Genomic DNA, 14,358 nt, shown 5'->3' with positions numbered 1-14,358 from the left:
CACATGAGCTTACTTCTACTCCTTGACAGGTGGAGACCCAAAAGAAAGAACAGGAAAATGATGAAAAGAAAAAGAAAGAAAGAGCTACTGAGACAATATTAAACTGGAGCTTCTACATAATATACTATCTTCATCAATGATCCCAGCATTGATCTGATCAAGGATCCCCCAAATTTTGGACTAGAGTAATTTTACATTCTGTGTTCTCGAATTTTGAAAAAAGTTTCAAAAATTGGGCGGGAGATTGGTAAGAGAAGTGAAAAAGTGGAACGGAATTTTTTTTGCTCCTAAACCGAGGAGGGAAGCTCTCAATTTTAGAGAGAGAAGCTCTCACTTTTGGAGAGAGACACTAATCGTACACTCGATAAACCTAGAAAAGTTGCAGAAGATGCTTCGTGGTTCTTGCGTGGAAGTTTTCAAAATTGTAATTTAACCCCTCAATTTTTACATAATTCCACTTTGGCCCAAAGCCTAGAAAATTGAATCATTTTTCTCCCTTTTAAGTTTTAATCCTCTTTGGCATATTTTAAGTATGATTTTGAGCAAATTATTTCTGAATTTTAGGAGGAAATTAACGCTTAATAATTTTTGATAGATTTAATGTCTTGATTGGGTTTTAGTAAAAGGGTTAAGATTTGGGTAATGTTAGTATGTTTGGGTTTTTGGAAAGTGGGTTTTAGTTATTTTGATTGGGTTATGATTTGGGTTTAAGACTCAAAACTCATGCATTTTGGTTGGGTTGGTTTGTTCAAAAATAATAGGTTGGCCCGCAATTTTTCCTTGGATTTTCGATGGGCTTGGGAGGTTGTTGGCCCAATCAAAACGAAAAAAAAAATATGAAAGATGGCCCAATGCCATTTTCTGGTCAAACCAGAAAATGTTTCTTTGCAATCTAGTCCCCGATCTTCCAAGTATTTTTTTTGTGATCCTACAAACATTGGATTATTTTCAACTAGATTCCTAATTTAATTACAATTTGGTCCTTAAACTTTATTTTATTCAATCTTGACTCCTAATCTTTATAATAATTATAATTTTACCCTAAAAATTTCTTAATTTTTACAATTAGGTCCCTAATAATTTTGATTTCTTAAGTATAATTTGTCTATCGTTTTTAATTGTTAATTTAATTATACTTCATTTAAATGCTTTTAATTGGTAGATTTCATGGTTATTTCCACTTCTTTATAATTTATTTGTTAATTAAATTGGTGTCTTGACTATTTTGTTGATTTTGGAGTATAAATAGGACAGATCCAACCTCATTTAACTACTACTTCAAGAGATGTACCTTCTTTTATTATTTTATATCCTCTTATGTGCTCCTATGTATTTTTTAAGTGTAATTGCTTGTTTTGAGTGCTTTTTCTTGTAATTATTCATTTTAAGTTTCAATTATTCTCTTTAATTTTGATGATTATTTGAGAAGTATTTAAATGCCAAATTGTAATAGATAGATGCTCAAGCCATGTATTTAGCTAGGTTATGTAATATATAGGTTTTATTTTTGCCAAAATATAATTAATTAGATAAATATAATAGTTAGGTTATTATTTTTAAATTTCCCCCTTTAAATTGTAGTTAGAACTCCAAATGTAATAGTTAAGTTTTTATGTGTGTTTCTTTGCTTTGTGTGCTTGCATGCTTGTGTGTTTATGCATTTATTCGCTTTCTTTAGGGTTATGCATCTAAATATCATATCTACATGTTATGAGCTCTATGTGTTTTATGTGATTACTTGCTTTAATTATATTTCATATGATTTATTTATTTATAATAAATGCATGATATCACCATACCAGTGAAATGTTAGCTGTGACCTTTCTCCTCGATTTTTCACTAGTCCAATGCTAGTGAAAACCTACAGATATGGGTTAGTCCAATGCTGACTCTTTAGGCCGTTTTCACGCTAGATTTACAATTTTTTTGTGTGACATTTATTGCAATTCATACATATATTTATTTTTAGGGTCTTTTCTCACCTTACATGATCTTCCCTTTATATATTATCTCCCTTATCCCTATATGCACGAAATATGACATTTAAACTTGCATTCCATTTAGAAAATTAGAAGTAAACTAGTCCATTTGCTTGACTAGATTAGAGAGTCACCCTTCAAATATTGGAAATGAATGAGTATGGTTTCTTAATATTAGTACGCTCTTATCACCTATATAAGAAGGAAAATTGGGTTACGAATTTTATATATTATAATTTTTCTTTTCTTCGAGTCTCATCTTTTGCTTATTCGTGATCTCTTCAAAAAATTACTCTTGGGTATCGCAATTAATATAATTGGTATCAATTAAATTTTGAAGAGACATTCCGACCCTCCCGATACCCCGTATGTCTAGATTCACATCCATATAGAAAATCCTAATGTGATAAGTTTTATAGATTAGATTAGAAAAATTTTCGACTAAATCTTGCAACTAACCTTGGTTAGATTGAAAGGGTACCTTAGGTTTGAACCTATCAAATCTTTACCTTCTCTTTCTTTAACCGTGACTCGCAAACCCTTTTCTCTTGTTTTCAAAAATCTAGAGTCATCTATAAGGGTTTTTATTTATTTAAAAATATATTTTGGGTGATTTAGTATACCTAAATTCAATACCAAGTGGTGACTCTTATTTTTCCTTAAAAAAAAAAATCCTTTTTAGACTATTATTTTGGGTTCAAACTGTTGCATTTTTTAAGTCTCATTTTAGCCCCTTTTTCTTTATTTAGTCTTTAAAATTAAAAATTCATTTTTTAACACCTAAAATTAAAAACTCATTTTTTTTCAAAAAATGGGGCTCGACATAGTGTATATACTTTCACCATTAGATGCATGATACATAATTCAAATTTGAATTTGAAACTCAAATTTTATATATGTGTCATATATCCAATTGTGATAGTGTATACACCATCAGTGTATATAAGATTTACTCTTAAAAAGATACCTTGGCTCCGGGAGGTTTTCAATTAATTTAAGAATTAATTTTTCCTATACTGACAGGTTTTCAATTAATTTAAGGATTAATCTTTCATATACTGTCAGTGTTGGATAAATGATAATTATGTAAAATTTAAATTTGAAATTCACTTTTTACACACATGCCATGAATCAAACGGTGATAGTATATACATTATAAGTGTATATAAGATTTAATCTTAATTTAAGGAATGTGCTAGAAATTAATGGAACAAGGCATTTTAATACTATCAATTAATACTTTTAAAAAAAAAAAGCTTCAAATAATAGTTTAGGGTGCAAAACATCCATACCATAAACCAATTTACACGAAACCTGTCGGAAGTAAAATTTCAGTGCCCATTGTTAAGTATGTGGGTACCCAAACAATGGAAAAAGCCAAAATAAATTAGATTAAGGTTCCTCCATCTAACTAACAAAGGCGTTGAAATAGTTTAATTCAAACAATGATTACAACATACATAATGCATCTCTAACTTTCTAAAATTAGAATCCTTGGTTGTTTTTTCTATTATAATTATATTTTACATAATAATGCATCTTAATTTTTTTTTAAAGTTGTTCATTTTTGTATCTTTAACTATTTGCAGGTATTGAGTACCCAAGGTCCAACCCCGAGATCATTTTAGAACACTAACAGAGTTTATCATCTTTTTTTTTTATATTTTTTAAAAGATAGAGACAATTTATTTTCGGTTATCCTACTGGTTGGATTGTCTTGAGTACCCAATTGTACATACATAAATGGTTCGCATTGAAAATTCAACTTGTAAAAAGAACATCACAACTAAAGGAACAATAATGCTTAGTTGGTGAGAACATTGATCAAGTGAGTTTCTTGTTTGAAAAGTCATTTTTCTCCAAAAAAAAATTATATTTTATGTAAATATATTTTTTAATTATTTTTTTACTTTATATATATTAAATTATTACAGTATATTTTTCCTTCTGTACTGTAAAGCTTGGAGTCTTCCCTTGGACCGAAAACAAACAACAGGTACAATAATGCTTGCGCTTCAACTTGTCAGGGTTGAAGAATGACCTGTACATAAAAACTCTCTTTGAACTGAGAACTCTTCTCCATTAGGAGCTTTTCTATTTTGCCTTCAACGTCATGGGTTGCCATTCCAAGACCAGTGTTGTTCTGTCCTGATTACTTTTCCCGTACACCACTATGCTTGGTCTACCTCTTTACGTATTTCAACTACTGTTCCTTTGGGTCTTCTACAGCCATGTTGCCTTTTCTGTGCACTGGTTCCACCGTGTGGTTCATCCTGTCTCTTTCTTCTTATGTTGTTCTGGCAGATGCATTTCGCAATGGATGGACAAGATGGTTGGTCCGAAAGTAGGGAGTCTGGATGGATATGGCTCAGATTTTTCTGACAAAAGATGAAAGATTCCTCCTGGTGTTTCCTTTTCAGCAGATCAATAATCATGTGCGGATGCCTCGAATGTTGACCATCAATTCCCTGAGCTGTCTCATTATGTGGCCAGGTTTGAGCTTTATTTTCTTGAATATTTTCGACGTTTAATTGAGAGTGTCATATTTTTTTATATCTTTGGATGGGATTGTTTATCAAAAACTAATTTTTTAAATATAATAAAATTTTTTAAAAAATACTTTAAAAGGTAATCTAAAAATTAATTTCAATTTTTTTAAAATTTTAAAAAATATTTCAAAATATATTCTAGAAACTCTTCTACTCTTAAATATCCCAAAATATTTTCTAAAAATATTCCAAAATATACTCTAAAATCTCTGCTACAGCAAAATTTTTTAAAAACACCCCAAAAAACAGCTAATTCAAACGGAGGTAAAGTGTTTCAAAATATTTGTTTTATTAAGAAAGTCAAAACACTTTTAATCTTTCTTTTTAATATAGCCATTCCATTTAATTATATGCATATTATCATTTAAATTTAAAATTTAAATTTATAAATATAAAATTAAAAAAAGAAATATAAATATCACAATCAGAACACTATTATTGAAAGTTGAATTTTTGAAACAGGACCAAATAATATTGTCATTTAAACTTGGAAATTATGACACTGTACATGCAATTGAACTGGAGAACACATGTCCAAGTTCTTACTTTGATGGGAACTTTAAAAGGTTTGTTTGGATAGAGTATTATTTGAAATATTATTTGAAATAATTACTGTAACATTTTTTATGATGTAATGTATGTGAGATAAAAAGGTCGTTAAGAATATAAAAAAGTGAGTTGAAAATTGTGTTTATGATACAAGTAAAATATTATTTGGGATTAATTCACTATCCAAACATTTTTCCTCGCTGCGAGAGATGCGACAGAGTACGTGCAATTGAACGGGAAACCACATGTTCAAGTTCTTACTTTGATGGGAACTTTTATCTCTTCGCTTTTCCTCGCTCCAAGAGATGCTCTTTATTTTAAGCAGTGGTCTTTACTTTCTTTTTTTTAGGTAATCATAATATTTTTATAACTTAATCTATCATAATATATAGGGAGTAGAGTTTAAAGAGATTGTATATAAAGAGTTAGTAGTTATAAAAATTTAATTAGATCAAATAGGTGTTCTGACACTCTCTTTGAATTTTTTTCACTATAAATGTGATTCGAACCCTCGACTTACCGTTCAAATAGGGACTTAATCTCTTTTGGTGGCTACTGATTTTCTGTCCCACACCCTGTGCCACTTTCTGTCCCACTTGTTATTATATTACTATTTTTCCTTCACAAACATCATATTTTAATTCTTTTTTATTTTCTTAAGATCCAATAACTATTAATTGAGTAATACACAAAATTTAACAAACTCATAAAATCAAAATGCATAAAAAAATGAGATTTTTTTTATGAATTTTCTGTTGTATTTTTTAATTTTCTATTATATATTAGTTTTTTGAATCTGTTGTATTTATTTTTTACTCAATTAATAGTTATTGGATCTTAAGGAAGTAAAAAAGAATTAAAACATGATGTTTGTGCAGGAGAAATAGCAATATAATAAAAAGTGGGACAGAGAGTGGTACAGGATGTGGGACAGAAGATCCGTTGCGTTTCTTTGCTCGGTGCATGGTACGTTATTGGTTCTTCACCGCTGGGTACCAAACCGGGCTTTTTTCTTTTATCTCAGTTACGCAAATACTTTTGTGGGTTCAACTTCATGGTTTATCTGCTGAGTATTTAAATAAGTATGGTAGTTTTTTGCATCAATGGTAGGTCAAATTGAGGAAGTGGAAAATGGGCATGACTCCCCGTTTAATTATCCCGCCACCAAAATGCTTCAAATTTTGGTCTCGAAAACTTCTTAGTAGGAGCAAATTATGTGTCCAAAATTACAAGGCTATGATCCGATCTCATAATGGGAAGATTTTTTACTATAGGTTTCGGGAAAGCTTGAATCCAAGCCTGATTAACAAACACCGTCAAGTCTCTCATACACGGCATTAGAAGAACCTAGATGCTGTAATTCATGCACAGTTATCAAGTTAATTGGTGAGTAGTTTGCTCCTTTCAGCGTCCAAGAAGGTCCATTAAAAGTAAGTTTACCTCTGAATTAACTGCCTAGTTAAAATTGCCCACAATAGCAATTGGTTTTGAATAATTAGACAGCCAATAGTAAATATTATCCCAAACTTGGATTTTATTTTTTAGATTAGGGTGACCACATACAAGAAAAAAGATCCATTGCAATCCAGTAGATTATGTGATTTCCAGGCAAAAGTAATTCAAGTCTTTACACAAAACATTAACAGAAACAGAACTACATCAAGCTAGACACCACCCAAACAAAGAACCCATTTGACAAATGAGTTTTTTTGGTGTTTGTTTAAAATTTTACTATAACTTATTGTAAAAGTTGTAGGAAAAATTTTTGAAATGTGTAAATTTTTGAACATTTTGAAATATATATAGTTTAAAAACTTTAAGAAATTTTTTGAGATTATCGTAGTTAAATTTGTTAAAAACTTATAACAGATAAACTTTGTCAAAAACTTTTTGGCCAAACAGGCCCAAAGTTGCACAAAGCTGAATGAATGGCTGATTCTTCACCTTTTGTGGGGGATTGTTAGAATATTTTCAAATATTGAAAATCTGGACAGAATGCTAGAAGTAGCTTTTTACGTTTCATTCGCAACCTTTCATGTTTCAACCGTCATTTGAAAAGATACAACTTTAAACATGTTTCTAACGGTTAATAATTGTTTAGGGAACGTGAAATCTTATTTATGTGAATTAATTTATGGTCTTTTGGCTACAGATAAAAAGATATACAAACTCTAGAAAAATTTTCACTCTTCTCTTCTTTGTTCTTTGGGAGTTGTAACAATTTAGTTCAGAATTTTGCAACCAAACTTCATATTATCCTAGAGAATAGTTGTCCTTGATCTTTTGCACAATATAGCGGACAACTAAAGTTTTAAGGAAAGTGATTTGCAATCATGATTTGAAACCTTTTTCCAGTTAATTTTGCAGCCATTTCATAGTATTTTCTTTATTGTTGTTCCAACATGATCTTCTATCATAAATTCTTCACACCCTCCAAGTTTCATGAACATGTTAGAATTAAACTCTTGACCAAGGTTTTGGTGCCATTTGTTAGCATTAAAAAAATGGATTAATCTTTCCTATACTGATAATATATACACCGTCAGCGTTGAATAAATGACAACTATGTAAAATTTGAATTTGAAATTCAACTTTTGCACACATATCATGAATCAGACGGTGATAGTGTACACACTGTTAGTGTATATATAATTTACTTTAAAAAAACGCAATAGAGGTATTATAATTCTCATATCAAGAAACAAGGCATCCAAAGATGAACAAGTCGTACGGCTTCGTGTACTGTAGGGTTCCGTGGACTTTGGTAGACTTTGATTAGTCATAATAGATGAAGCAAAAGCTTCAAACGGCAGAACATATCAAAATATCAAGGATAAGGAAGGTAAGGAAGGATCAATAATTTATTCAACAAATTGATTTTTTTCCTCAAATACAAACTTAGGATTTCAAGTCCTTAAATAGATAAATAAAGCCATGTAACTCATTCCAATGTTAATGTCTTAACACAATTCAACTATATTTTCTAAGCCAATTTTAACAACAATTCTAATCTAATTACCAAATAAAAAATCAACTTCTAAATAATTAAAATTCTAAATAGCTTTTTTTTGGTCAACATGATTTTCGGCTAGATAACCCTACTTCATTTCATTAGTGGTGACCTATTTCACATCTTCATGATTACCAAACACTTTGATTGATTATTTCTGGATTTTTTTTTTAAAGAGCTTTGCTAATGTCAAATATTTTTAAAGTCATTGTGATCAATAAGAATGTCGCGATTTACTTATCACATAAATAAACCATTTCTGATTATCACTTGATTAAAGTTGATCAAGTTTGGTGTCTATATGTGTGCGTGTTTGGAGTAGATTATTTGGAATAATATTTTGAAAAAAAAAATACTGTAGCAACTTTTTGATATGATGTATGTGAGATAAAAAAATAATTGAAAAATGTGTTGATAATGCAGACAAATAAATTTAAATATATATATATTTAAAAATATTGTAGCACTTTCGTGATTTAAATTTCTTCAGTTAATGGTTTTCTTTGTATCAGTATTTATTTATTTAATTTGTATCCTAACATCTTCTCGCTATAATTAATGTCAGTAAATCCTTGACCAAATCAATGAACGAATTTTTTACTTCATATCATTAGAACTAATTACTTGACTTGTGTTGTAGAAGTATATCATCGTAGGATATCATTTTACCTGAATTTATAACAAGTATTTTTTATAATTTATACACTATCTTCTACATGAAATATGTCTCAGAAGTATTCTCAGTTTTTTGCTTCTATTAATCTTTTGCTAGTTTAATAATTTCAGAATATTTCTTATTGACAAAGTGATCCAGATGAATAGCTTGTCTTAGGGTTAACCCCCATTGAACCGAATCTCCTTTGGGATATTTGTGTTCAGCTTTATGCTGTTCTTCAAACATCACCATGTAAATGTATCAGAACATGGAGAACCGAGCCAACTCCCATTGGATGAAGGGCCAATCTTCAGTCAGCATAATCGAGTCTTTTTTCCTTGGTTTTGGCCCTTTTCTTTCCCCTTGCAAGAGGCATTACCCAGTGACGTAGGAATGGCAAGACACCCGCTCCCCCAGCCCCGCGGGGAAAAGAAGTGTATTATTATTTAAAGATATATAATTAGCAAAAAGCGTAATTAATGTTTTAATATAAATGTACTAATCAGTACTTTGTATTAATATAAATAAATAATTATTAATATAATTAACAATATTAATTATATTACATATACATAATATGATATTTATAACAACTAATAAGAAAATTGAATATCTAGCACTGGTACTAATAGAAGGGTTCAACCTATTGTTACCAAAAGTAAATGAAAGCAAAAAAGAAAAAAAGGGACTCAACTTAATTCAAATATCGTAGTCTCTGAGTCAGGCATTACAAGTGGTTTAGCTTTCTTGGTTCTTCATTGTCCCACATATCGTAGTCTCTGAGTCATTCTTTACGTGTATGTGTGCTGAATAGCGTCGAAACTATCAAACTATTTTTTTTACTGGGCCTACATTTGGATCGAGGGATTTGACAAAAAATTTAATATTTTTTAAAATTTTTCTAGTTGTTTAATATTATTTAAGAGATATTTAAATTTATAAATTATAAATTATTCTAATATTTAAAATAAATTTTAATAGTTAATATATTATAAATTTAAATGTCTATTAAGTAATTTAAATAATTAGAACGATTTGAATACATTTTAAAATCGTTCCTCAAATTTCTCAATCAAAACAAAGCCTTCAGGGAAAGAACAAGTTATCTTGCATCTTCCATGTGTCCTTGTCGAAGTTCATTTTTTATTATTGGACATTGCCAGTGACTGGCGACCAAACTTAGATCATTGAAGAACTGTCAATCGTGACATGACTCGTATCAAAAAGTAAAAGAAAAAAAACTTAACACGACTCTCATTTTTTTTTTCTTTTTGACACGACTCTGGGAACTGGGAAGAAGGCGCAACTTGGGAAAGTTCTTGACCATGACCTAGGCCAATTTTTTAAAACTTTGATGTGTGAGGCCGGTGTAGAGTTTTTTATTTTAATTTTTTTTGACAACTGCAATCACTATTTGATATTTGAGAGTGTACATTAGATAAATTTCGTTCTATATAATAGTCCATTAATTACACAGAAGGATAAAATGTACTAGACAAATCTTGTGCGAATTCGTCCCAAAAAAGATTAGAAACCGGTTGATAGGAAGTCAAACTTAAGATGTATAACAAGTGTATAGTATGCATTTTATATATATGAAATAAGTAGCAAACCTAAGATGTATAACAAGTGAACTACAAGCTTTGGGACAATTTCAGTTTTCATTCCAATTGAGAGTAACAGCTTAATGATCACCATATGAAATCAAAAAGATAATTATGGAGAAAATTTTACTTACTAACAGATCTTAGAAGAAACATATGAACCACCAAGTTTATACTAATATTTAGCGGAAAAAATGAAAAATGAAAGTATTCAACTGGAAAGTTTAACAAAAGCAAGAATAGATTTGAAAGCACAATTATGACCACATAAAGGATGAAAAACAATACTAATTTGTGTTTACCACACAAATGTGACAATTAGATGGATCGAGAAAGAACTAATATTAAACCAATAAAGCAAAAAGAAAAAAAAGAAGTTGAAGAAACCTCCCTTCATCTGTTGATTGATGATCAAGTGACAATAAGAACTGAAAAAACTTAGAAACTTCCCTTCTCTTTTCCAATATTGATGTGCATATCTTCAGTCAAGCGTCCAAGTGAAATGAATGAAGAACCCGCATTTTCAATGGCCTTTCTGCTCATCTCCTTCATTTCTTGAACTCTTTTTCTTGTCGGATTCTCTGTGTCCATCAAGCATCTGATAGCTTTCTCGATTTCCTCAGCCATTACAAGATTCTTCGCATTTTCCATTCGATAATCCATTTTCAAGTCCATAGCCAGTTCCAACTCTCTTACCAACTCGAACGCATTGATTTGTTGCTCAGCATATACAGGCCATGTTGCAACAGGCACCCCATGCCACAGGCTTTCTAGTATAGAGTTCCAGCCACAATGAGATACAAATCCCCCAACTGCTTCATGAGCCAGCACCTCCATTTGTGGTGCCCAACTACTCACCAATCCTCGATTTTCGATGCGTTCTAAGAAGCCTTGCGGCAACATTTCAGAAATATTGGAATGTTCACCTGTCCCTTTTGTAAAGACCTTTGATAACCGGACTGATAACAAGAATCTGTATCCACTCCGCTCGAGTGCAAGTGCCATCTCTGCTAACTGGTCAGGCTCAAAACTACCCATGCTTCCAAAACAGAGAAATACAACTGATGATGGAGGCTGATCATCTAACCATTTCATTATTGTTTCGTGATCAGGCTCTCGCTTTCTGCCCTCCAGGTCGAGCAGGGGTCCAACTGTGTAGATTGGCGGTGTTTCAGCATCGAATTTCAATCGATCCACAGCATGAGGTTCTAATTCTGCAAACGTGTTTATGATGATTCCTTTTGTCTCCTTGAACTTGGCAGCATGTTTTATGAATGAGGAATAACCACCATGCTTGTTAAATGCAAAAGAAGGTATAACATTTGAAGGTACAGGGTGAGAATAAGTTGGAATAATTGAGTCAGAATCTGAAGACTCGAACTCTCTTCCATTTTGGTTATAGTGAATTGGAAGATAAAACAAGAAGCCAAGATAGGCAGAGCCAGAGGTGAAGAACACATATGAAGGAACGCCAAGCTCATTCGCTACATCAACCATCGAACTACAGAATAGATCAACAACTATCCCGGCAAGAGAAGTGATGGATTCTGATACTAGTACTTGATCAATTATTGCTGTTTTGACATGGGATCTATGGCTTTCCAAATAGAGAGCATAAAAATTTTCTGGGGAGCTCAAGGCCTCTGATAGATTGGGATCTGCTTTAGGAATGTTGATGAATTGAATACCAGTGTTTGAAGCGGCCACTTCTTGAGTGTAGGACTCCGAGTCTGGGCCAACAGGCGAGCTTATGACCAGAACAAATATTGATAGCTGATCATCTCTTTCAGTTAAGCGCTTGGAGAGCTCAACTGTGGATATTAGGTGACCTATGCCTGGTGATGGAACAAAAACAAGCTTTGTCTTCTTCATCTTTGTAGTGTAGGAACTGATATAAGAATTTTATGCTGCTATGGAATTTTGAGCTATGCTTGCATAGATGAGTGCTTACTTTGCTATACAAACCTCTGCTTTTAAGTGGGAGGGTAAAGCATCAGAGACTGACAAATGTGCACATCATTCTACAGTGGAATGGCTAATGTCAGAGATCCAGAATTTTTTAACATACTTCTGATTTCGACATTTGACTACCCAATGGGTTTTTTAACTTTCAGCTTGACATTATTCAAACACCCAATATTTAGATTTCTGCAAAGTGTGGGATGGTACTGCAAAGCTATCGTTTCGACTAAAAAAAAAAAATTACTGTAAAATCGGCAACCATTGCTACATAAAACTAGGATTTAGATATTTTTGCAAATTTAACTTCACTTGTTATAAAAAGTAAACTCTTAACGAGTATTCATTGGCCAACTGTTAACCTAACCCATGAAACTATGTCCAAGTCATAACAAACATGAAGCATATAGCTGATGTTAGTGGTTAGTGACATTTATAGTCAGCTGGGTTATTGGTTTTTTTTTTTTTATTTTATTTAACTCAATTGGGAATAGTCCAAACTTAAAGGATGAAAGACCATGAGTGGCATGAGCAAAGATTCCAAAATCAAAGAGCATAGCCTGAATACACACTCGGGTTAATTACACTTCACCCCTAAATCTATACCACAATTGCACTTTGCCTTTCTGAATTAAATTTTTTTTTTGACAGTTTACCTCTTTGAAAGATTCCACCATATAAAGGTTGGGGTAGAATTTTATTTTTACAAAATAACATTCCTCTAGAGGCGGTGGCTAAATTTGTTATAAAAAGATCAATCATTTGATCCTTCACAAATTTTGCATGCAGTGTTTGGTTCATTTCCTTGGAAGATTCCCTCTGAAAGGGATTGTTGTACCCCCCAAATTATGAGATGATCAGCTCAATGCATAATATATGAAGGAAGATGGTCATTTTTCTTCAAGAACCTGAAGCTATCCAAGACTACATGAATGCTTGCAATGGAGTTATAACGTTTGATGGATCCTTCTCTAATCAATATAATTCAGCAGGCATTGGATGGGTGTTTCAAGATCCAGAGCATAATATTATACATCAATCAAGCGAGCAGGTCCACTCCTCATCACCAGTTCAAACAGAAGCTTTCGCGTGGTTGGATGCGTTAAAATGGGCTAAACCACTAAGCAATGCTACTATTCTGGTGAAGGTAGATTGTCTGCTGCTGCTAAAGTATCTTTTGGATCTATCTAATACAGAAGTTTATGTTAGGACTATTTTGCAAGACATACTTTGGGAGTATTTCTCAATCCTTTGCTAGAGTTATTTTTCTCAGAGTTAGTAGGTCATATGTAAATCTTGCTCATAATTCGGCTATCAAAGCTAGAACTCTGTAATTTCGCAAATTAATACAAAGTTAACCCTTTCCTTTCCGAAAAAAAAGCGGAAAAAACTTATCGGGCATGAAAGTAATCTAGCATCTCAAGTCAGGTAAAATGCATGGAAATACTATAGAATTACTAATTGACGGTGAATATTGTTTCCTTTTTGAAATCTTATACTATGCCATTGCAAGTTGAAGTTAAATTCATACTTTAGATGGACCAATAAATCATCACAAATTGTCTAGGGGGTGAAGTGCTAGTCCTAAATAATCTAGGGGTTTAAATCAATTATCACTAGACAAAAATTCAAAGACTGTGAAATGCAATAAGCTTTTTTGAGGCGTAGTATGTGTACAAGTATTAATACCCTTAATAAATAACTGAGAGTAAAAGATGAAGTAGTATAATAGTAGTACTTAAAGTAAATTTAATTGTTGATCTAAGCAATTATTGCCCAATTTTGTTAATGATAGGGTGCATTTTAGCGGGGTATTTTGGGCATTATTGCACAATTATTTGACTAAATATCTTCATTAATTGGGTGAATTCTACTGATATTTTGCTTTGGTGCTAACTGCAGGAATTGATACTAGAAAGTGCTTGAAATTGAAATTTAGAAGATTCGTCGCACGGGAGCCACTTCAAGTACTAGGGTCCGCTCGAGAAGTTGAAGAAACTTAATTGTAATAGATATTATTTTATTCTATTTTGAGGGAGTCTGGTTGCAATTT

General features: G+C 31.8%; 1 protein-coding gene across 1 annotated transcript; it reads right to left on the bottom strand.

Moving 5' to 3' along the window:
- Positions 1 to 10,784: 10,784 nt before the first annotated feature.
- On the bottom strand, positions 10,785 to 12,218 carry LOC113739102 (UDP-glycosyltransferase 71K1-like). The gene has a single exon (XM_027266348.2). The coding sequence runs from the start codon at positions 12,216 to 12,218 to the stop codon at positions 10,785 to 10,787; it is 1,434 nt and encodes a 477-aa protein (XP_027122149.2).
- Positions 12,219 to 14,358: the final 2,140 nt, after the last annotated feature.

Source organism: Coffea arabica, chromosome 6e (assembly GCF_036785885.1).
Source record: "Coffea arabica cultivar ET-39 chromosome 6e, Coffea Arabica ET-39 HiFi, whole genome shotgun sequence".
NCBI lineage: Eukaryota > Viridiplantae > Streptophyta > Magnoliopsida > Gentianales > Rubiaceae > Coffea > Coffea arabica.
The sequence above is the reverse complement of the archived record's forward strand: the minus strand, read 5'-3'. Positions and strand labels throughout refer to the sequence as shown.